Raw genomic sequence first — 25,304 nt, forward strand, 5'->3', positions numbered from 1 at the left:
CAACTACAATGTTTTATCTGACCTCTTTGTTATCTCCAGCCATTTAATTCAGGGAACCTATAATAGCTGAAATTTTGGAAAGAGGTCCAAGCTGAAGTAGGTCTAATATCTAAAATAATAATACTCAGATGCATCTTTTTTTTTTTTACTACCAATTACATATAAACTATAGATAATAATGAAGTAGGGACCTTCCAATAGGAAGACCATTCACTAAAGCTTTGAATAAATTTTTATTGCTTGTGATGGAGATTCATTCAACCACCATTTCTCAATGTCAATTGAGCACTAAACACTGTTTTAGGCTCTGACAATAGAATACTTTCACAGAGTAACACAAGATTTAGTAGGAAAAAAAGGTTAGTGCAGATAAGAAAAGGAGTCAGGCAAGGTCAGGGAGGTCTACCACAGGATTCCTGGAGGTGAACACCAAGTTGAATTCTAAGAATTTTTGGTTAATTAAGTAAAGAACAAAACCAAAATGTTCATGATTTAACAATTAAACTGTCAAAATGCTAATTTAAGAGGCTGAGACATGCCCACACACCTAACTAAAGGGAGAAGTAATGTGACCTATATATTTATAAAGGGATAGGAAAAACAAAATCATAGAGATACTTCTGACAGAACAAGTATTAGGCTCAACTGACCTCTGATTTTTCCTCCTTTTAAAAAGTTTTTCTGAAGTAAATAACAACAATAAAAAGGCTATAATCTTTTTACCAGCAGGCTATCAAAATCATTTTCTGGATTAAAACAATCATTAAAAACATTATTTATCAAGCCATAAAAATGCTTTAAAGAATGATTAACCTGAGCCAATCCAATGAGTCTTTCACACACTATTTGGGTCAAAATTATAATTGGGAAGATTATCATATTAAAAAATAATAAATGTGGGCTTCCCTGGTGGCGCAGTGGTTGAGAGTCCGCCTGCCGATGCAGGGGACGTGGGTTCGTGCCCCGGTCCGGGAGGATCCCACGTGCTGCAGAGCGGCTGGGCCCGTGGGCCATGGCCGCTAAGCCTGTGCGTCCGGAGCCTGTGCTCCGCAGCGGGAGAGGCCACGACAGTGAGAGGCCCGCGTACCGCAAAAAATAATAATAATAATAATAATAAATGTTAGAAACAGAGAGAAAAAGGAATCCTGACTATGTATTGCTAAAACTTCCTTGACAAAAGTTGTTTTTATAACCTAATAGTACTCAATATTACATTTGGATGGGCCTTAGGAACTTACTCTAATCAGGCGCCATGAATCAAACAAAGGAGCCATCACTTTGTAACAACTATCCTCCAGCAGTTAATATTAGTTTCTATTTCTACATCAATGAACAGTGAACTGGTATAACCTTAAAGACAGATATCAAATCAAGGCCAAAGACACTCTATGGGTTAGGTCATATCCTTCCAAAATGAACCTCACGGGACACCCTGATCAAAACTCTGAACTGCTCTTGTACAAGGGTTAGCAGCAGGTATACACCTGAGTGACACCTGGCAAGATGTCAAAACTTCATATTCCCAACACTATCAAGTCAAACAATCACAAACATCCTCCCTAATTACATTCTCAAATTACAGATAATTAGATGTAATCACAAAGTGATGTTTAAGCAAATAATGGATTATGTTTACAATCAAGTACCTTTGTTTTTCTGCTCCAACAGAAGAACTACTTTCAAAAGGTTTTGGAAAAGCCATGTATTCTGTTCTCCCTGAAAGATTCTGGGCTAATGGTTGCTGCTGTTCAGTGGGTGCAGAAATATTTTGAGAAAAATCTCCAAAATTAGAAGGAAATAAAGGGCTGAAATTCATACCTAATAAATAAAAACAATGGGTAAGACAACAATAAAGAAGCACCTTTAGCCTTAAAATGAAATTAAAAAATAGTTTTAATTAAATATGCCATTCAAATCCACCAAAAGAAAAATTTGTGATTAAAATAAAGTAACACTCATTTACTCAATCACTGTTTTACAACTCAGTCTGCTATGTTTTCAGCATTGGTGATTCAAAGATAAATACTGATCCCCAACCCCTTAAGACCTAAAAGTTAGCAAAAATAATGCTTGATATTTATCAGAGTATTACTGGGTACAAGACTCCACTGTAGGCACGTTACATGTTACTTCATTTAATGCTCAAAACAACACTGTGAAATAGGTATTATATTCATTTTACTAGTGAGAAAATAGGTTTAGAGATCAAATGCCTAGTAAATGAAAGAGCAGGTTAGATCTCGGGTCTGCATGGCTCCAAACCTTAGGTTCTTTACACTCTACATGGGAAGTAAAATATAATCACATACTTAATATATATTGCTGTATCAGAGGTATTTACAAATGGCTACTTACAACTTGTGGGAGAAGGGGATCAGGGAGGGTTTCACAAAACTGAACTAGATTGACTGTGAAGAATGAACAGTCTTCGTACAGGGTTGGCATGGGTATAAGGCATATTATGACAAAAAGGAACTGCATGTGCAATTTCTTACATTATTTGTTTCTTAAATGCCTACTCAAACAACGCCTGCTGGGACTTCCCTGGAGGCACAGTGGTTAAGAATCCGCCTGCCAATGCAGGGGACACAGGTTCGAGCCCCGGTCTGAGAAGATCCCACATGCCGCGGAGCAACTAAGCCCGTGTGCTGCAACTACTGAGTCTGCGCTCTAGAGCCCATGAGCCACAACTACTGAGCCCGTGTGCCAAAAGTACTGAAGCCTGCATGCCTAGAGCCTGTGCTGCACCACAAGAGAAGCCACCACAATGAGAAGCCTGCGCACTGCAACAAAGAGTAGCCCCCGCTCGCCGCAACTAGAGAAAGCCTGCAAGCTGTAACAAAGACCCAATACAGGCAATAAATTAATTAATTAATTTTTTTAAAAGTCTGCTGCCAATATTAATCCACACCTAAGAACTAAAAACCTTGTTAAATTGTTTAACGGCCATTGCTTTTATAATCCTGTTAAGAAAATACGCTGTATCTGTGGGTATTTATATTCACAAAGCCCTCCCAACCCTTTTCCTCTTCCTATATTCTCTGGCAAACACCTTCAACTCCTCTCCCTTCATGACTCACCTCACCTAACTGATCATTCTACCTCCAGAATGTCTTTAAAATTACTCCTTTTTCTTTACCGCTACTGCCGATGCCTTAGGTCAAGCTGTCGTTCCTTCTCTGCTATTACTGCAATTGCCTTCCAGTCACCATCTATACCCTTAGCACCTTCCCTCCAATCTCAATCAACACTATCACTAGTGTAATCTTTTTAAAATATAAACCTCATGCTATTCCTCTGCTCAACATCCTCCAATGGCCCCTCTAGTAAGCAGCAGAAAGTCTAAGCTTCTTTGCACAGCACAAAGGCCTCCACTGCTCACCAGCCACATCAACTACTACTTCCCCTGTCATGGCCCTAAATACTAGCCATACTTCATGACCTCTAAATTCCCTAAGTAATATACTGTTCCACTGCTTTGTAACTCTAAGTGGTTCCATTAATCAGAAAGTCCTTTCCCTTCTAATCTCCCTGGAAAAAAATTATATTCATTCTTTAGCTTTAATATCACTTTCTCTAGGAAAAAAGAGATTTGCTGATAATCTCTTGCCCCAAGGAAAAGCAGGTCATTCACCTCATCTGCACCACTGCTACAGCACCCATGGCAAAGCACTAAGCATTTATTAACATTCTTGGCTTCTTCGCTAGACTCTAAATTCCTTAAAGCATCAGGCTTAACATCTTTGAATCCCAGTCATTTATATAGTGCCTGGAACATGACAGGTACAGAAAAGTCTGAATAAAAGCCTAAACTAAGTAAAAGTAAATATAAGCCTAAGCCAAACACCTTTACTCTAGTGGTATATATCTCCCTACCAAGACACAAAGCTCCTCTACAAGAGCGTTGCCTTATTCACCTCTTCTCTCCTAATATTTTACACAGTGCCTGATGTACAGCAGCCAATAGACAGGTTAATTCCCTTTCTCCTTGATAAATACTTGTTGAATAATTCAAAGGTAAAAGACTAAGCAATCATTCATAATTTACTTAATTTCATTAGCAACCACATTCAGTTTAAGAGTTCACTATAAAGAATCAATGTAGAGAAGAGTTTATAACTTTCTTTGCCAACATTTCCTACCACTCCAAAAGGGACTGATAAAAATCCATGCAACAGACAAATGTTATTCTCAAACACTCTGCATTTATTTATTTTCATTTAAGTTTTTTCATTTAAGTTTTCAGCCACCTACCTGGTGCAAATGATGAAAAATTAGTAAACCCCGGTAGGTTGAACAGATTTACAGGCTGTGCTGGAAAGCTGAAAGGACAAAATAAACTGGGAGAAGGAGGGTGTGATGCACTACTGACTCTTTCCTTGCTTCCAGGTTTTTCTGGATGATTTTGTTGGCGCATAAGTTCATTTAGCATTTGCTTCAACCTGTAAAAATTTAAGGAGTCAGTAATTTAAAGATCAGTTGTATTACCATCTATGTAAAGTACATCCAGAAAGAATATATGTAAGACATGATTCAACAGTATGTGGAACAAACTGACTGCTCTGATGTTTACAACAAATATCTGCTTGTCCTGCATGCTTAGTTCAGTAACTTCGCCTTTGCAAGAAGAACTGTGCTTATTAGCACTTCTAACAGATAGTAGGCATAATTACAACACTCATTGTTTATATTGTTTACAGCTTTACTGAGGTATGATTTACATACCATACAACCTACCTAAGGTAAGTGTAAAGTTGAGTACTATAAAATTTTTTTTTAAAGTCAGGTCTACGGTATTAAAAAGGAACATTGAGCAATATCTCTGCTTATAAAATTCCCAAGTGTCAGAATATTCAAAAATGATATTTGGTTCAGGCCCTTTTCTCCCAGAAGGTAACTGTAAAACTCTTGCTCAGTTTTAGCACTTACTATACACTCTCACTACTTCTAAGAAACAGATTACCTTTGTACATTATTCTGTTGCCATGTTAGCTGGGTATAGCACTGGTTCAACTGGTGCATTATAAGGTGTACTTGAGGAGATGCAACATTGCTGGGCATAACACTGTAAGGGCCCGTGAGAAGAGTTTGTAGCAGACAAGACAGAGTCTGTGGAAAGAAAATTTTCAGAATAGTTGCCGATGACATGAGAAAAACGTGTACTGCTTCAAAAACAAGATAAAAAAATTCTACTTTACCTGCTGGTCTTGCATCAAAGTCTGACAAATATTGACACTGAAATCAAGTTGTTTCTTTAGCTGATTGATTTGTTCTTGCCACTGTTCTTTCTCTTCTACATAAGAGAGTTCTGACACCCAGCGAAGGTTTTCCTGACGCTGCATGCTGATATTCTGTTGTCTTGTCCTGGCTAAAGGACGATAATTTCCATCTGCTGAAAAAGGGCGATTGTTCTTCCACCTAACACAAGATTTAAAGCATTAGGTCATCTTATGTAATTATTTGGTTTTTAAAATCTGGCAATAAACCTTGATACCCTGGGTCCATACGTCTGTATTCTCTTCACAGGACTTAAAATGTATGGAAAATAGAAAGAGAAAAATTCTGGATTTCTAGTCTTGTACACTATCATTTTTCATTCCTTTCGAATCTTTTTTCATTTATGTTTTACCGAGAAGTGTCTATATAATTCTGTATTCTTCAAAATGAAAACAGTTATGGGACTTCCCTGGTGGCACAGTGGTTAAGACTCCACACTCCCAATGCAGGGGGCCTGGTTCGATCACTGGTCAGGGAACTAGGTCCCACATGCATGCAGCAACTAAGAGTTCACATGCCACAACTAAGGGGCCCACGTACCGCAACTAAGGAGCTGGCGAGCTGCAACTAAGGAGCCCACCTGCCGCAATTAAGACCCAGTGCAACCAAATAAATAAATATTAAAAATAGGGAGGGCTTCCCTGGTGGCGCAGTGGTTGAGAGTCCGCCTGCCGATGCAGGGGACACGGGTTCGTGCCCCGATCCGGGGAGATCCCACATGCCGCGGAGCGGCTGGGCCCGTGAGCCATGGCCGCTGAGCCTGCGCGTCCAGAGCCTGTGCTCCACAACGGGAGAGGCCACAACAGTGAGAGGCCCGCGTACCGCAAAAAAATAAAAAATAAAGTGAGGCACTCTTGTGGGACTGAGCCTCTTAACCTATGGGCTCTGCTCTGACTCCAAGTAGTTAGTGGTGGAATTAAATTACATTGTAGGACACACAGTTGGTTCAGAGAACTGAAGAACTGCTTGGAGTCAGAAAGACCTGAGACTCTTAAAATCAAGCAAAAAATTAAAACAGCAAAACTAACCTATTTTTAGTTTCCTTTATATTATAGGAGTTATGATTTGCATGGCTAGGAGGACACACGGAAAAGCTAACCTATTTTTAGTTTCCTTTACATTATAGGAGTTATGATTTGCATGGCTAGGAGGACACACGGAAAAGCTAACCTATTTTTAGTTTCCTTTACATTATAGGAGTTATGATTTGCGCTGCTAGGAAGACACACGGAAAAGCTAACCTATTTTTAGTTTCCTTTACATGATAGGAGTTATGATTTGCGCTGCTAGGAGGACACACGGAAAAGCTAACCTATTTTTAGTTTCCTTTACATTATAGGAGTTATGATTTGCGCTGCTAGGAGGACACACGGAAAAGCTATCATGGGAGCCGGCGTCTTGCTCCTCCTCCTCCTCGTCTTCATCTGTCCGAACTGCTTCAGAAAGGTAACCATCTTCATCTCCTTCTTCATCTAGTGCACACTGGGTAGAACCTCCCCAAGTTGCCATTGTTCTAGAGATTAAGAGACAAAACACATGAGATCATTCTGGAGATGAGCTAAATACTTTACCGCCTATTATGTACCAGACACTGTACCAAAAAAAAAAAAATATATATATATATATATATATATCACTGCACCAAAAAAAGTGTATGTATATATGTATATATATATATGTATATGCATATGTGTGTATATAAAATTTCATTTAGTCATAGTAACTATGAGATGGGTGGTACTCTCCAACTGCTGTTATGATCTGTTTACGCTACCTTCCAGAAAACAATTCTTCATATAAATTAAACTAGTAATCATATCCCCTGGAACTTATTCCTAAACTAAACCCCTCTCAACTTTCAACTTTTCCTTGAGTCACAGTTTTCTAGATTAGAGTTATCCAGTAGAACTTTCTGCAATAGTAGTAATAATCCATATCTGTGCTGTCCAATAGAGTAGCCATTAAATACACATGACCAATGAGCACCTAAAATGTGGCTGGTGTGACAGAGAAAATGAATTTTTAATTTTATTTAACTTTAAATAGCCACCTATATTTAGTGGCTGCCGTACTGGAAAGCACAATTCTAGACCCATGGTTCTCAAACCTAGATGTTTAACAAAACAATATAAAGAACTTTTTTAAAGTATAGATGTGTGGTACACAGAACACAATAAAATATTGAAGATATAGTTTGATCAATAAAATTCATATTGGCACTCCAAGAACAGGAATAGTTCTTTTATGAGTACGAAAGAGAGTAAGGTTTAGTGCAATGTTGCAGAAATGCCATCTGATACCAAAAAATTAGGTCATAACAAATTTGGATTTCAAAATTTTAGATCTGAATACTACTATAAAGATAAGTGATTAACTGATCTTATAGATAACCAATTCTTTTAGAAATATTCTAAATATGGAAATTTCAAACATAAATCCTAAAAACTGAATGTTTTATACAATAAAATGTTTTCAAATTCTTAGGAAATTTACAAATAGAAGACACTCAATTTAAGTTAAAAAAAACCCACTTATTTCTGGCCTGATGGAAAAGCACTACAAAGTATCAAGCATTTTCTTTTTATAAACTTTAAACTTAACTAAGAAAACAAGGCTTATATACTCAAGAAAATCTGTATCACCATTTGAGCAAGCATCTTGGTAATTTTTGTAAATTTTTTAAAAAGAGAGAAAGGTGATGCTGTGAGAAGTTACAACAGAAAGTAGCTGGATTTAGTCAAACTGAGTCACAAAGGTGATGCTTAAAACACAAGTCTCACTGCAACAGCAGATTTGTGCTATGATGCAGAGGGGAAATGAGGCTGCCTATCCTATAGGCCGTAAATAGGTGATATTTTTAAAAATGATTTAAACAGCTCTCTTACTTTTCTGTTCTACTCTGTTGAGGCGTACACAGGTTCTCAGACCCATCACTTCTCAGTGAAACAGCCACTGGAGATGTAGTTTCAGCCAGACCTTGCCTCCTCTGATGTTCAGCCATCAAAGCTTCAAGCTGCTTTCTTCTCTGTCGCAGCTCTTCCCTTAACATTTCGTGTCTTCGCATTTCTGACCACAACTGTTATTTTAAAAATTAAGGCAAGTTGGTGTAAATATCGGGACTTGTTTTAGCCTTAAAGAAAAACAGCCTAATACTATTGTCAATACCAACAAATATTTCTATTCTCACTCTATCCTTTTTACACTGAGACACCCAAGAAGGCCAAAATGATATTTTAGTAATAAGAAAAAATTAGGCAATCATTAATTCTTTATGAAAACAGGTAGCACCCAAGTATACTTTATCAACTATTAGAAGAAAGTTACAATGTTTTCTATAAATCCCATATAAATAAAATGCCAAAGGACAGGTTTTTCTAATTGAAATGATTACTATTTACTATAACTAACCCTTACATATAATTCTGCCAAATATTTGCTAATAAAGGGCAAGGCTATTTTGAAAATATACAAACTTAATTACTTTTTGGAAAAAATTATTTCTTCCCACAACTAAAAGACACATAATAGGCTACATTTAAAAACATGTTTCACAGATATTCAGTTTTCTTCCTTAAGACTCAGGAACAAGGTACAACATACCTCATTATCTACCACTGAAGGATCATCAGGTTCAAAAGCAGATCTGCTTGTCCTGGCTTCATTTTCATTAACAGTTGGGGTTGAAGTAACAGCTGGCGTATATTTTTTTGTGGGACAATTACCCGCACTAGTGGCTGACAGCTAAAAAAGAATTAAAACTATTATGAGGAATTAAAGCAATTATATGTTAATTTCGTAAAAACAATTATTTCACTGCTTCTCTAGGGCTCTAGTATCATATTTAATTTATTACCACCAGATTTCAATTGCCATCATGATCTAAAGAAAATCTGACATAAGCAAACAAAGATGAAAACACACACTAAAGTTGAACAGTAGTAACCAACCCTCCGAAACAAAAGAGACATGAGGGATAAAATGTTACTGTGGAAAATTTCACATACTCAACCCAACTCCAACATATATTCCTCTGCACATTAGTTAGATTGGGAACGAGAAAAAAAGGATTAGATAAAGTAGAAAAGGTAAGTGTCTAGAAAATAAAGTTATATTAGAAATATCACTTGATATGTTTCCCTTTCTTTGAAAACAAAACCTGACTGAAGAATAGAGCTAACCAATAAAGTGTAGGAAAAATCTCAAAAAAGAATTGATATTCCCCTCCCATATTAACCCTCCTCCTGATTACCTGACATGGTCAAAGACTGCATATTCTCTGTTCAACTCAAAAACCCATGCATAGGGTACTATTTAATAAGCATATATACATTTAATATTCAAACTACAAAAACAATATTTTAATTTCCCTAAAAAACTCATGATGGCTTAACAGCTTTATTATGTAATTTTAGGCCAGTAAAAAATGGAAATGTTAGTCCCTTAACTGCCAAGTTCAAACCAGAATATTTTAATATAATACATACTTATAAATACTCACATTCTGAATCCACAGCCAGCCGGCCCAACAAGTGAAAGAATGGGAATAATTAGAGTCAATTCCTATGTGCTACCTTTCACAGTATAAATGTACATCCTTAACACATTTCATTTGTCCATCCATTACATTAATCATAAAATTAAGATACAAATCTATCAAATTAGCACTAAAAAAAGACAAACAGTACTTTCAGTTGACATTAAGATTTTAAATATCTTTCTTCAGACAAACAGAAAGAAAGAAATTTCCTAATTACCTGTAGGTCAGGACATGCCTTTTGCAATGCTTGAATTTTCTCTTGAATCTCAATCAGTTTCTTTCTTTCTTCCTGCAATTGTTTGAGCTCTCTCTGTTGCTGCTGTAGTTTAGCCTCATAAAATTTCTCTCTATAATTAAATTGATATTATATTTGTGGACTCCAGTAAATCTGATAATAGCATTAAGCACGATGTAATACAGTACCTAGCGGAGTACCTTCTCTCTAATAGGCACTAAACTTTTATGACCTGAAAGCCAGAAGCTTAACATACCTTGCCTTTTCATTTACTCCAGCATCTTTCTGTGTTTTATTGGTATTTCCTCTAGTGTTATTTGCATTTTGTTTGGTGTCTTCTTCTGCTGGGTAGAAATCATCCAAATTTGAGGTATTGGCAGAGATAACTCCTTGATCTGCTGTATCATCATCCTAAAACAGCATCATTATATTAAAACAATCTTGATATCTAAAGACATTATCCAATTCATACCTTAGTAAATAGAACTAGGTTGTAAAATTAACATAAAATTTAAAGCAGTAGGGAAAGCATATGATTTTGAGCAATGAAATTCATCCTCTACCAATGGCAGGAAATAAAGTACTAAAACTAAAAACAGTACATTAATAATCTGAGTTGCCAATTACCCAGCAATGGCAAGTACTAGTTTGCCTTTTCTTTCTTTGACCAGATTCTAAAATCAAAGAAGAGCTTTCTAGAGAATATGAAAAAGATACAAAATATATCATTGGAGCTTGGAACTCTTGATATTAGATACTTTTTCTTCAGATATGACTTTTACATTAACAATTTAACAACCAATGTCTATTACCACTTGTTCACTTAAAAAGCTTTCCATTTCCTCATTTTGGTCTTTTAGTTTGCCAAACAAGTACCAATGGCTCACAATACAAAAACGAATGAGAATGTACCACCTCAAATCTGTAACTACTGGAAAAACAACGAAAGTTCATATCTTCCTAACAGTAGATACGTATCTTCTGTTGAAATCAATGTGCTTATTAAAATGGAGGACTGGGCTAGCAGCGCACTGGTTAAGAATCCGTCTGCCAATGCAGGGGACACGGGTTCAATCCCTGGTCCGGGAAGATCCCACATGCCACGGAGCAACTAAGCCCATGCACGACAACTACTGAGCCTGTGCTCTAGAGCCCGTGAGCCACAATTACTGAGCCCGCATGCCACAACTACAGAAGCCCGCGCACCTAAAGCCCGTGCTCTGCAACAAGAGAAGCCACCACGATGAGAAGCCAGCGCACTGCAATGAAGAGTAGCCCCCGCTCATCACAACTAGAAAAATCCTGCATGAAGCAACGAAGACCCGACGCAGCCAAAAATATATAAATTTATTTTTTAAAAATCTTATTAAAAAAAAATGGAGAATTGGAGGTAACCTATGACATTTTCTTAAAAACATTTAATATTGGGCTTCCCTGGTGGCGCAGCGGTTGAGAGTCCACCTGCCGATGCAGGGGACACGGGTTCGTGCCCCGGTCTGGGAGATCCCACATGCCGCGGAGCGGCTAGGCCCGTGAGCCATGGCCGCTGAGCCTGCGCGTCCGGAGCCTGTGCTCCGCAACGGGAGAAGCCACAACAGTGACAGGCCCATGTACCGCCAAAAAAAAAAAAAAAAAAAATTAATATTGTATACTTTATATTTACTCATGCTTTCTCTGCAGAAATCAACTGAAACTTTAACCTTTGGAAATAGAGAGTTAAAGCTAACTTTGATTGTAAAACTGTCTAATCGATTTTAAGCTTATAGACATGGTGTTATTCTGGTCTTCTCATCAATCTAAAAGCTAACCTGATTTATTACTAAAATGGTAAGATTAAAAAGAAACTGAGTTGGGACTCAAAAACAGAGAAGCTGGATCATGAGGCATTTTCCCACAATAAAAAAGTGGAAAAACCAAAGTATGAAAAAAAAAACTACATAAAGTTTCAGATTGTCACATGAGAGTGTCTGAACTGAAATGATATAAACTCCGAAGCTAAAAGTAACTGACTAAAGAATTATTGTTTCAACACATGCTGCATCACAGACTAAGGAACCATATAAGGGCCATATAAATTGTCTAAGCTAATCTAATCAAGAAGAGTAATAATAGTTTTATACAATCATGATAACTATATAACTGTTTAAACCTTCTCCTGAGTCTCTTGGGAAAGGATACAAGTAAGGGCACAAGCAAAAGAAGACTACCCTTAATAAAATAAGTAAAATGTATCAATCTTAAACATATAAAAACTTGGGGAGTTTGGATCATTTGTTTTTAAATAGCTCTCAGAATGAGGACCCTTAATCCCTCTGTATTGCAGTTTTCTCATTTTTCATACATGTTATTTCAGGTCTTAGAACACTCACTAAAGCAAAAGAGCTGCATTCAACATAAGCCTGAAATTAAGCTGATTCATCTATAAGCCACCAAGTTATTCATCATTTCTGATCTATTATTCCCACTCGGGCAATCTGAGGAGAGGAGTCATAAAGAAAAAATGAGAAAGTAATTAGCAAGTACAATGATGTTCAAGATAGCACAACCTATATTATTATTTGCTTTAGAAGCTGTCTTAATTTTTTCAAATGGTACTACTGTCATACGATCAAAGTTCAAATAGTAAAAAAGATGTTTAGAAAAATCTCCTTTCTATCCCTTTTCCCAATTCCATTCTCCATAGGTAACCAGTGTTACCAGTTTATGTATCTGTCTACAGATATACTTTGAATATATAAGCAAAAATATATACATTTGTACATAAACCTGTATGTGTTTGTTTGTATACATGTGTTTATGCTCCTTCTTCCCTTCAACACCCCTTCTTACAATAGGAAAACCTTCGAAAAAGCCAAAAGCCAATTCCAGTAATGGTTAAACAAGCTACATGGTATCTCAATAAAATAAAATGTAATCAAGGGTATAAGGAAATGGATTCATCCACCACTGCTTAGATATCAATTAATATAGTCATTCTGGAGAGCAATTAAGCAGTGTCCATTAAATTTAAAATGTGCAGGGCTTCCCTGGTGGCGCAGTGATTGAGAGTCTGCCTGCCGATGCAGGGGACACGGGTTCGTGCCCCGGTCCGGGAAGATCCCACATGCCATGGAGCGGCTGGGCCAATGAGCCATGGCCGCTGAGCCTGCGCGTCCAGAGCCTGTGCTCCGCAGCGGGAGTGGCCACAGCAGTGAGAGGCCCACGTACCGCCAAAAAAAAAAAAAAAAAAAAAATGTGCATAAACTCTGACAAAGCAATTCCACTTCTTCATATCTGCTCTTGAAAAACACAAATGCATCACAAAGCTTGTGAAAGAATGTTCATTGGATTGTTGTTTCTAAATAGTGAAAAACTGGAAACAACAAAAGTAAACATCAATAGGATGTTAGATTAACTAAACTAAGGTCCACTGATAGTACAGAAAACTATATTGCAGCTAAAAAAGAACTGTATTTACTGTATATATATATATATATATATAAAACATATGCACAGTAGCATCTGTGAAGGAGAATGGGATTATGAATGAAGGCTCAAAGGGAATTTACTAGTAGTGTTTCCTTTATTTAAAAATGGGAGCACATTCATCTTTCACTTGAGTTACTCAAAATAAGTAGCATTCCAAAAGAAGTTGTGAATAACAATTTAATTTTTTTCGTTCACAAAAAAATTGTTTTTCTATACATTAGTGTGGTTAATTTTAATGTTCTATACTTCATTTTTTTCAACCTAACACAAGCTAAGCAAACCTAAATGAAGACAAATCACTCATTAATTTTACCAGAAGTTTTTTGGCTTCCAAAAATCATATAAATTTCAATACTTTAGGAAGTCTCTCTTAAAGATATTTTTATAGTGATTATGTTACTAAGAATATATATATATATATATAAACAGATGAAAAGGAATGATTTTAAAAAGTTCAATCATTCTTAGAAAGTTTTATACCTAGTCTAATAAACTGCAAAAAGCCTCTGGACCACATCAGTCAATATACAAGTGTGAATTGTTACATAATTTCACGTTCATACATTCAAATGGCTTTTTAAAATTTACAACTAATAGTTCCAACTTTACTTGTTTGGCCTTACTGAATAAGACAATATGGTTTTTCTTCTACATCAAGTGAGTTAAGATCTCAGCCAGAATGTCAGTCTCAACTCTGGCTCTGACAATGGTATAACTCTGGTCAACTAACACCTTTAATCTGTGTATCTGCCTCACTGAGATGTTACCAAGTTCTATGTGATAAAGAACTGGGGTCTCCAGCAAAAAAACAAACAAACCTGTTTTTATAATAGTTATACTGGTACACAGCCATGCTCATCTGTTTGCATACTGTCTATCACTGCTTTTGCACTGAGTAGTTGTGACAGAAACTGTATAGCCCACAAAGCCTAAAATATTTACTAAGTCACCCTTAGAAAAAGTTTGCTTATCTCTGATAATATGGCATGTAAAGTGCTAAGCATTTAAACCTGGTATATAGTTAGAACTCATTAAATGTGTACTAGTATACTTATACCAACATAATTATCAAACACATAAATTTTACAAGACTGTCCATTTGACACTTTTTTTTTTTAAATACAAGCAGCATTTACCTGCACCAATGCAACAAGATCTTGTAACTGTCTAAGTTTCTGTTTTGCAGCCATAAGTCTGCTGATCTTCTGTTCAAATTCAGCATCTTCAGGCGTCTCATCAACCAGACTGCTCCGATGACTAGATAATGACGCTCCACTGACTGCCTCATCTTCTGCTTCTTCCTCCTCCTCCTCCTCACCTTCACCTTGTGCAACGTGAATCCCCTGTTCTCGTTCTCTATTGTATCGACAATCTGCTGAAAACATGTACCAGTGAAATCAATACCTTAATAAACTTAAGAGTACTAAAGAAAGGAATTCCAAGCTTCCCTGGTGGCGCAGTGGTTGAGAGTCCGCCTGCCGATGCAGGGGACACAGTTTCGTGCCCCGGTCCGGGAAGATCCCACATGCCGCAGAGCGGCTGGGCCCGTGGGCCATGGCTGCTGAGCCTGCGCATCCAGAGCCTGTGCTCCACAATGGGAGAGGCCACAACAGTGAGAGGCCCGCGTACCGCAAAAAAAAAAAAAAAAAGAAAGGAATTCCACTGCCCAAGAATAATATGGTAAAATTATCTGTGAATAGAGTCAATCATACCTAAAGAAGGAGGCATGTTTAGAGCCCTTATGTTGGCAGCAGATCTGTTGTTAATTTCACAATTAGAATTAACTGATCTCCCATCTCTATTATTAGAAACACACTGTGCATTAGAATTACTATTTACTTCATTCCAGGTGGCAGCTACTTGTGGATTTCTAAAAGAAAGAAAACAACCTGAAGTTATTTAAGGTAAAAAATATATGTAATAATAAAAAAATCAAAGTTTTACAACTGCTGATAAAATAATTCCAGACTATGAACATCATTGGCTATTTCCCCATTTAAATTCATCCTCTAAATAAACGGCTCTTGCTTTTCACTAACTTCTCCTATTCACACATTTAAGAAGAAAAACATCTAAAAAAATCAAAATTACAACCAAAAAAAAATCAAAACTACACCTAAAGAGGTAGGAAAATGAAGTTACGTACTTCTTATGATTAACTTTTAGTTGATCTAACAAACAGCAAATTTACTAAACTACTGTGTTCAATACTTCCCAATTTGTTTTTCTTTATAGAACAAGTAAGAGTACACTAACCAAAACAGCAGACTTACAGGAGAAAAGCTTAAATAAAAGGCAAACGGTAGGCACTCTACTGAGGTTTCTTTTGTTTCATATTAAATGTATTGTTAGGATGAATATGTTAGAAAAACAACTTAAAAAAAAGTTCTTACCGAATGTTAGTAACAGGTTCAGAATTTTCATGCTCGGAATCATATTCTGACTCTTCAGTTTCTTCTTCTTTTGTGTTTTCATTTACAGCATCTGTCATCATATCTGATGTTTGCTCATAATAATGAACTAATTCTCTTAGCTCATTCAACCTCTTTCGAACTTCATTTAACTTCCTGATAAACAACAAAAACATTTATATTAACACCCATTTTAGCAAAATAAAGCATACACTATTTTCATACAGTAGCAGCCAGCACAAACAAAATTTAAACCCAGTCAAATATCCAGGGGATGTGACTATAATGAATGTAATTTCAAGTATAGGTTATTCAAAATCTCATCACCTTATTTACTTATGTTGTGTTACGGACAAAAGCATAAGAAACCCTCTTCCAAGTGTTCACTTTAAGCAGGTATAGATGTTAACATCTTAAGTCTCAATGTCAAAAATATTCCTATGTTTCTTAATAAGTATCAAAAATGTAAAGTACTAAATATTCCATTAAAATAGGACCTCTTAGGCAAATCAGGTATGCAGGCATTCCTGAGCATTCACAGAAGGTTCCCAATTTGTCTACAACATATAGAGATCTACCAGTTACCATACTATATAACATGTTTACCAAAAAGAATAATTAGGTTGTTGAATTTTTACTGAGTCCCAGGAATTATGCCAATGTTTTCTAATCCTTAAAACACCTTTATGAACAAATATATTATGCCAGGTGAAGAAAAAGAGGCTTAGTGAGGGTGCTATTTGTCCACAGTCACACAACCTTGTGAGATACAATTCCAGGGCTGTCTGACTCTAGAGCCTGGGCTCTAAACCATTTGAATACAGAAATCTTTTAACTGTAGTCCCTTTATTTGGAAAACAGGAATACATTAGCTATAGAAATTACATGTTACTACAATGTCACATTTCTCTAGGACAACTCAAAGATGCACATATAACACACACACTTATTCTACCACCATACCACTTAAGAATGTTTATCATATCAAATTAACTCAGTTTTTCCAGAATTTTCAACAAAGAAAAAACCCCCAAGATTTATCCCCATTATTCAATTCTAATCTATGTAAACAATGTTTGTAGAAATGTTTTACTGGAGTTTTTCAGTTGGATTTAGGTGGCCTTCATTTTCACTCTGATTCTGAGAAACCAGAGAAGCAGCAGGATAAGGAACAGATGATGTGAGGCTATTGGATTCTCCATTGACAACTGGTGTTAAGCCTACAGGAGCAGAGGGAGCTGCTGTTGTACTTCTCTGATCCACACTCCTTTGTGGGGAGGCTGAAGAAGGCACAACTACCAAAAAAAAAAAAAAAAAGACCAGTTACCATAAATAAACAAATACAGCATCAAACAACACATTCATAGTTGGCTCAGACATAGAAAAATAAAAAGTAAAAGTCATTAACATCTTAAATCCTGCAGCTTTAAAATGTGAAACTTAAGGATATAACCAGGCCACTTGTTTATTAACATGTCTTTCAACCAAACACAGTTAAAACAGAAAGGAAACAATAAGGAAAGACAAGATGGAAACCAACAAGAACTACGATATTCTACCTTGAGAAAGTAACGAGAGTACTCCTCTGATAAACTTGGTTCCAGGTTAAGTTAAATAGAGCCACTGCATATGATGTGCAAGCACACCATCTACAAATCTTTACAGGGCAACCCTAGCTGATTAGGTCCTTGAGAATGTTCCAGTCCAGAGGGATTCTATCTGGTCTCCAAGATGGAACTTTTCTTGTTCCAAAAGATAAAGCAAAATTGTTTAAGTGACTGTGGTACATAATACCATGAATACTACTCAGCAATAAAATTTTCTTATTAGATGATGATTAATCTTCTAAGACAGCTCTTGAACTACATTTTAATTACTTTTCTGTCCACACAGATCAGACAAAGATATCTTATGCTTTCATGGGTAATAAATGAAGACTAAGAATCTTTGTGCTTCTCTCTCTCCTACCAGTTTATTTTTTTCTTTTTATTTATTTATTTCTGGCTACGTTGGGTCTTCGTTGCTGCGTGTGGGCTTTCTCTAGTTGCAGTGAGCGGGGGGTTACTCTTCGTTGAGGTGCACGGGCTTCTCATTGTGGTGGCTTCTCTTGCTGCGGAGCACAAGCTCTAGGCACGCGGGCTTCAGTAGTTGTGGCTCACAGGCTCTAGAGTGCAGGCTCAGTAGTTATGGTGCATGGGCTTAGTTGCTCCACGGCATGTGGGATCTTCCTAGACCAGGGCTCAAACCCCTGTCCCCTGTACTGGCAGGCAGATTCTTAACCACTGCACCACCAGGCAAGTCCACTACCACTTTAAAACTATCATCATTTATCTCTTCCTCAGTGACAATCGTCATTTGTTGCTCACGTTATCCACTGTTACAGCTGGTTTCCAGTAGTCTTTTCTCTCTATTCCTTGACTGTTCTACCTTTTGCTCTGCTTTCACTCTGTTTCCCAGAGAAATATATGATTTTTTAGTCATCAGTAGACAGAGTGCTACTTTAATTATGTGTATAAAACTAACCACAAGCGTTTGAGTACAACTTTGGAAAAACTAAGTTTTTCTTGGCTGTGTTCATCTGTTTAGGGAGGATGGGCACTGGGATTAGCTTCTACTCTAGAGGAGGCCGAGGAGCAGCACAAGTCAGGGAAAAGAAAGGAGCACGTCTCAGGGCAGAAACAGTACAGTTCTTTGAAGGTGGCAGACAACTAGGGTGAAGTACAGGGATCCAGAGATGATGTTTCTATCCCTGTCTGTTCTTTATTAAGACAGCATCTGGAATGCTAAAGAATAATGACCACTTAGGGTTGACCCTACTGATTCCAATACCCAATGCTACAGCTCCTACTACCAGCTGTCTGAGTAAGAGGCAGAGACCAGGCTTGGGAAGGTAGGTGGCCAAGTGAGGACTAGTAACTGAATCTGAATTAGACAAAGGCAAGTAATCTGTAGAGCAGAAAAGACAGTTCCTACAGTATAACTAAGATGACTATTGGCTTTCCTATATAACTAGTACAATCAGCCCTCCATATCCAAGAGTTCTGCATCTGCGGATTTAACCAAAAGCAGATAGAAAATATTCAGGAAAAAAGAAATTCCATAAAGTTCCAAAAAGCAAAACATGAATCTGCAGCATGCTGGTAACTATTTATATAGCATTCACATGTATTAATTATTGTAAGTAACCCAGAGATGATTTAAAGTGTACTGGAGGATATGCTTATGTTACATGCAAATACTATGCCATTTTAGATAACGGACTTAAGCAGCCTCAGATTTTGGTATCCGTAGGAGTGTGGGTGTGGGTGTGGGTGTGGGTGTGGGTGTGGGTGTGGGTGAGGGTGCTGGAACCAATCCCCCATGGATACTGAGGGATAGTTGTATAACTCTTTAACTAGTATACCTAGGATGACTATATGCCTTTCCTAGTCCCACCTAACTATTTATGTATTTTAAAAAATGGGGAGTGTTTGGGACTTTCTGTACTAAATAAGTTTTTCATATCTCAGGTTTTTATTGTATAAATACTTTCTAAATCTGTTTCATAGTTTTAAAATCAAAGTACTAATTTGGTTTAGCTTTTCCTTAAGGAAAAATTTTGGATATGCGAAAAAGTGCAGTATTATTATGTCAAAGTGTCTAACAGTTACCTTCTCTTATACTTTTCCCTTATTTAAAATCCTACCGGGCTTCCCTGGTGGCACAGTGGTTGGGAGTCTGCCTGCCAATGCAGGGGACACGGGTTCGAGCCCTGGTCCGGGAAGATCCCACATGCCGTGGAGCAACTGGGTCCATGCACCACAACTGCTGAGCCTGTGCTCTAGAGCCCGCACACCACAACTGCTGAAGCCCGCGTGCCTGAAGCCCATGCTCCGCAACAGGAGAGGCCACGCGGTGAGAGGTCCGAGCACTGCAACGGAGGGTGGCCCCTGCTCAACGCAACTGGGGAGAGCCCGCGTGCAGCGGCGAAGACCCAACACAGCCAAAAATAATAACAAATAAATAAATTTATAAAAAATAAAATAAAATCCTACCAATTTTTCAAGCCCAAATTCATTCTTTTCCTTTTCTGAATTTTACAGAACAGATCTACCATCTATTTGGCTTTACCATACATTGCCTTGTTACTTAAAAACTTGTATGTTACTTTCACGTACAAGTCCTATTTCCCCACAAAAATTATAATTTTCTTGAGTAACTATGTGTTTATTCATTCACCAAATATTTACTAAGGAATTATTACATGTTGGCATATATACTTACGTGTCCTCTACCTAACACTGCTTAGATTTACTTACAGGATGAATTGTTCAAATGCTCATCTCGAAGTGTATGAAGTTCTCCAAGCAGCTTGTCCATTTTTTGTTTCTTTTCTTGTAACACTCTCATTTTGCTAAAAAGCTGGACTTTCTCATCAGGTAAATGCTCTGAAACTGATGGATTTCTGCTCTGAGAAACCTCCCTAGTTAATGAAAGACTTTCTGCTTGTCTTCTATTGTCTGGAACAGGTGGAGGCTTTAAAAAAAAAAAAAAAAGAAAGAAAAGAAAGATTAGGCGACTAAAGCTTGCAATCTCATTTTAAAAATGCATAAATTGGGCTTCCCTGGTGGCACAGTGGTTGAGAGTCCGCCTGCCAATGCAGGGGATACGGGTTTGTGCCTCGGTCCGGGAAGAACCCACATCCCGCGGAGCGGCTGGGCCCGTGAGCCATGGCCACTGAGTCTGCGCGTCCGGAGCCTGTGCTCCACAACGAGAGGCCACAGCAGTGAGAGGCCCGCGTACCGCAAAAAAAAAAAAAAAAAAAAAAAAAAAAGCATAAATAGGGCTTCCCCGGTGGCACAGTGGTTGAAATCTGCCTGCCAATGCAGGGGCCACGGGTTCGAGCCCTGGTCTGGGAAGATCTCACATGCCGCGGTGAGCCACAACTACTGAGCCTGCGTGTCTGGAGCTTGTGCTCCGCAACAAGAGAGGCCGCAACAGTGAGAGGCCTGCGCACCGCGATGAAGAGTGGCCCCCACTCGCCGCAACTAGAGAAAGCCCACGCACAGAAACGAAGACCCAACACAGCCAAAAATAAATAAAATAAATAAATAAAATTTTTTTAAAAATGGATCATATATTAAAACAGCATAAATATTCTCTCTCATTTTTTCTTTTGACTGCACTGGGTCTTCGTTGCCGCATGCAGGCTTTCTCTAGTTGTGGCGAGCGGGGGCTACTCTTAGCTGTGGTGCGCAGGCTTCTCACTGCAGTGGCTTCTCTTTCTGTGGAGCACAGGCTCCAGGGCAGGCGGGCTTCAACAGCTGTGGCATGTGGGCTCAGTAGTTGTGGCTCGTGGGCTCTAGAGTGCAGGCTCAGTAGTAGTGGCCCACAGGCTTAGTTGCTCCGCAGCATGTGGAATCTTCCTGGACCACTGATCGAACTCGTGTCCCTTGCATTGGCAGGTGGATTCTTAACCACAGCGCCACCAGGGAAGTCCCAAAAATACATAAATATTCTTTATAAAAAGAGATAAACATTAGTGTAGGTTGTGCTGGTAAGTATATATGCCTTTCCTATTCCCAAATTATATACATACTATTCCCTGATGTGCCACCGTATCTATATAACAGTATATATATACTGTTTTATAGACACACATAACTACACAGTGGGGATTCACTGGATGTTATTAACTGGATCTAAATTAAGTGCTAGAAATGCCATATTTTATATAGAATAAACCTTCAAAAATCTCATTCTCTTGCCATCTTTTTAGAACCACAATCATAAACTTTAACTTCTTAACCTATCAGTTTCTCCTATCACTTCTTTGCTACTAAAAAAAAAAATTTATGAAACATTTAAAAAATCCACTAAGGATTAGGGAATCATATAATGAGTAACCAGCACTGAGCTTAGTCAAATTTTAGTATTTTGCCACATTTGCATCAATTCTTTCTTTAAGAGAAATATATTACAGATAATGGCTAAAGCTTTATACATAGAAATCCTGACCCCATTACTCTCTTGAGATAACCACAATCTGGAATTAGACACCTACCATTCTCAAACGTATTTTTATTTTGTAATACCTATGAAGGTATCCATAAAAAAAAAATACTTGGGGCTTCCCTGGTGGCGCGGTGGTTTAGAGTCCGCCTGCCGATGCAGGGGACATTGGTTCGTGCCCCGGCCCGGGAAGATCCCACGTACCGCGGAGCGGCTGGGCCCATGAGCCATGGCTGCTGAGCCTGCACGTCCGGAGCCTGTGCTCCGCAACGGGAGAGACCACAACAGTGAGAGGCCCGCATACCGCAAAAAAAAAAAACAAAAAAAAAACACACTCTACACATTTTAAAACATAAGCTAAGTGGTATCCTTCTTAAACTTGCATTTTCATTCATTACCTCTGGTTCATTTCCTGTAATCGGTTACAGGATTTCACTCTATGTATATATCATAACTTACTAATCCATTTTCCTGTTCATGGACATTTAGATTGTTTCTGCTTTGCTATTAATACAATGCTGCCATGAACATTCTTGTATGCATCTCCTTTTGAACAGGGTCACTAGAAAAAATGTACTAGATATTGCTAAATAACTCTCCAAAGTAGTTAGATCATCTTCTTTCATTTAAACTTGGGTCAGCAGACAGAAGATAATGCATTGTCAATTATACCCATTTCCAGTGGAAGGTACTAATTCACCCTTTCTCACTCAACAGACTGAAATTTTGCATTTATATCATTATTTACAAAGGTCATCAAATTATAACACTTATTAACTCTGAAATTAAACTTAAGAACTTCCTTAAAATTGTTAGTAAAACATTGCAAAAGCATAGATTCACACTAACTTAAGTTTAACAGTTGTGACTATTAACAATCTTAAAGGTGAAATAAGAATGCGTCATCTAGGAGCATACAAAGGGGAAATTTCGCTAATCACTTCATTCAAAGTAGATATTTCCTCTAAATTAGTGTTTCCCAAAGCATAGTCCCGAGACTTCCAGCACTGGAATCACATGGTGGGAAGCCCACCCCAAATGTATGAATCATAATTTTGGAGGTGGGGGGATCCCACTGACCAGAAATCTACATTTTTTAACAATCATGCCAGGTGATATGTATGCTCAGTAAAGTTTGAGAAGCACTGCTTTAGTTAATGTGATTTTAAATCCAGTATACAAAAAAAATGAAGTTACCTGAGAATCACGAAGCTGATTATGAAAACGCTGAATTAAATCATTCAATTCTTCATTTAGTTCAGATGTGATACTGACTCCAGATAGGCTACCTGTAGTTTCTGTTACAGCTGGAAAGGAAGTTAACAACTTTCATTCAAGCAAATAATTTAATAATTCATTAAAGCAAATAAATAAAAAACAACACTTTAACTTCTGAGACGCTAAAAAGAAATTTGGGGGGAAAAAAGAAATTTAAAAAATCTCAACGTTATTTGAAACTAGTTAACCCTCAGATTTATCTGTCAACCAATCATTTTATAAGTTTCCACCTAACCTGAAAATAAAGGGACACTCACAAAACTCTAGTATAGTGGTTCATCTTTTTCTGTCCCAACATTCAAGGAGGGATACTGTTACATCCCAATTAAGAATAGTGACTCAACAGAGTCTGGGTGTGGGAAGGTCCACCAGGTTGGGTTGGAGGCGTGGCGGGCAAAGTGGTTCGTCTGAAAAAGCACAGCTAATTCTGACCAGTCTCAATCCCCACCTCCCCAACAGAATCAGTGTTGTAGTACAGGGGCTGGCAAACTTTTTTTAAAGATTCAGATAGTAAACATATTAGGCTTTGTGGAGATATAGTTCTTGTCTCAACTACCCAACTCTGCCACTGTGGGGCAAAAGCAACTATATACAATACATAAACAAATGGGCATAGCTGTGTTCCATAAAATCTTATTTCAGGCAGTGGGCCAAATCCAGCTGGCTATATATAGTTTGCCGACCCCTACTGTAGAACAGATAATTTATTGAAGGAGTTGCTTGTGATACAAGTCATACTAAAAGACCACAGTTTTTATCTTCCTAAGGCAGTATTCTGATGACAATTTTCATAATAGTTACTCTCTATTACTCAAACACCCCATGCTTATCTTTCCAGCTCTAAAAGAGACAATGACTATAAACTGTTTCTGTTTTGAAGGAAAATATTAGCTTTTTCAATGAGAAATTAGAATTACAGGGCAGGGTAGATTCCCATGTATCCAGTCCAAAGTACTTGGGGACAAAAAAAAGCAATTACAGTCTAGATAACACACAACTTGCTAGTTAAATGGTTAAAGGAACACTCTTTCCCATGACAATTATGTTGCCTCTCTTATATACCTAAAGATTACTGTAAGTTTGTTTTTCATCAGTATTCTTCTGCAAAATCTCATAAATGCAAGAGAAAATCTGTTTTCAATCATTAACCTAAAATTCTTTTTGAAATAGTACATAAAATAAATTCAAATTTTAACTCCTGTTTATTCTTCTCCTGGTACTTGTCTCATACTAGTACATTAAAAAAAAAGAAAGAAAGAAAGAAAGATTATCTGCTTACTTAAAAATAAAGGTTTATATTCAGAAATAGAAGACCCCTGACCTGGAACTCAAGAAATCTGATTCTACTAAAATTCCATATAAGCCTAGGCAAGTCACGAGTTCTGTGTTAGAGTTCCTTCTCTCTAAAGTGAGAATTATAAAAAAAGCCCTGGCGACTAACCTACAGTTTTGTGGTGATCAAATGAGATGACGTAAATATAACTATTTGAAATAACATAACTATCACAAGAAAGTCTCTGAAATCTGATACTCCAATCTTGAAAAATATTTTAAAAGTTGGTCATTAACCGAACTGTATTTGTCATTGTTAAAATATTTTGTTTTTTCCTAAATCTAACAGCTAATGATACTTTGAATTTTGCAAGGGAAAAATGGGGATGAAAATTTGCGTATTATATACTATTATATACTATACCATATATATTCTATACGACTATATAATTATTACAAAAGAGTAAGTTACTTGCAAGTCATAAAGTTCCTTATGAAAATGCAAAATTAAATTACATATAACAGTGATCAGAAGGCTGAGCCAGTGGGCTAGGTGTGGACAACACGATAAATTGAGTAACAACAGGGTAACCACAGTAAGGACCTAAAATGGAGAGCTCACAGGAGATAAATTATTATTAGACTGTAATGACAGACTACTAGAAAATATAATTTGGCTTTAAGTTTTAATAAGTAACAATATGTTTTCAACTTAATGAGAAATTAAACACGTAGGTTTGCTAATAACAAGACAAACTATAAAGTTAGACTCAATACTAAAGAATTCAATACAAAGGATGGGGAAAGGTTTCTTAAACAAGATCCAAAAATACAA

General features: G+C 37.3%; 1 protein-coding gene across 21 annotated transcripts in view; it reads right to left on the reverse strand.

The window, feature by feature from the left end:
- Window positions 1-25,304, reverse strand: part of PCM1 (pericentriolar material 1) — a 113,870-nt gene that overhangs the window by 64,474 nt on the left and 24,092 nt on the right. For 13 of the 21 annotated variants that reach the window (XM_082680271.1, XM_082680276.1, XM_082680257.1 and 10 more), the window contains 15 exons: window positions 23,117-23,226; window positions 20,227-20,443; window positions 17,022-17,223; window positions 15,911-16,084; window positions 15,230-15,387; window positions 14,654-14,892; window positions 10,306-10,460; window positions 10,032-10,161; window positions 8,878-9,018; window positions 8,163-8,353; window positions 6,590-6,790; window positions 5,199-5,418; window positions 4,964-5,109; window positions 4,255-4,442; window positions 1,647-1,818 (listed from right to left, as the gene is read on the reverse strand). In XM_082680271.1, coding sequence (XP_082536397.1) covers window positions 1,647-1,818; window positions 4,255-4,442; window positions 4,964-5,109; window positions 5,199-5,418; window positions 6,590-6,790; window positions 8,163-8,353; window positions 8,878-9,018; window positions 10,032-10,161; window positions 10,306-10,460; window positions 14,654-14,892; window positions 15,230-15,387; window positions 15,911-16,084; window positions 17,022-17,223; window positions 20,227-20,443; window positions 23,117-23,226 — 2,644 coding nt within the window. The remainder of the gene's footprint in view (window positions 1-1,646; window positions 1,819-4,254; window positions 4,443-4,963; window positions 5,110-5,198; window positions 5,419-6,589; window positions 6,791-8,162; window positions 8,354-8,877; window positions 9,019-10,031; window positions 10,162-10,305; window positions 10,461-14,653; window positions 14,893-15,229; window positions 15,388-15,910; window positions 16,085-17,021; window positions 17,224-20,226; window positions 20,444-23,116; window positions 23,227-25,304) is intronic. The other 8 variants (XM_082680265.1, XM_082680277.1, XM_082680275.1 and 5 more) reach the window with 1 other exon arrangement.

The sequence above is a fragment of the Grampus griseus genome, assembly GCF_964374135.1.
Source record: "Grampus griseus genome assembly, chromosome: 21".
Taxonomy (NCBI): Eukaryota; Metazoa; Chordata; class Mammalia; order Artiodactyla; family Delphinidae; genus Grampus; species Grampus griseus.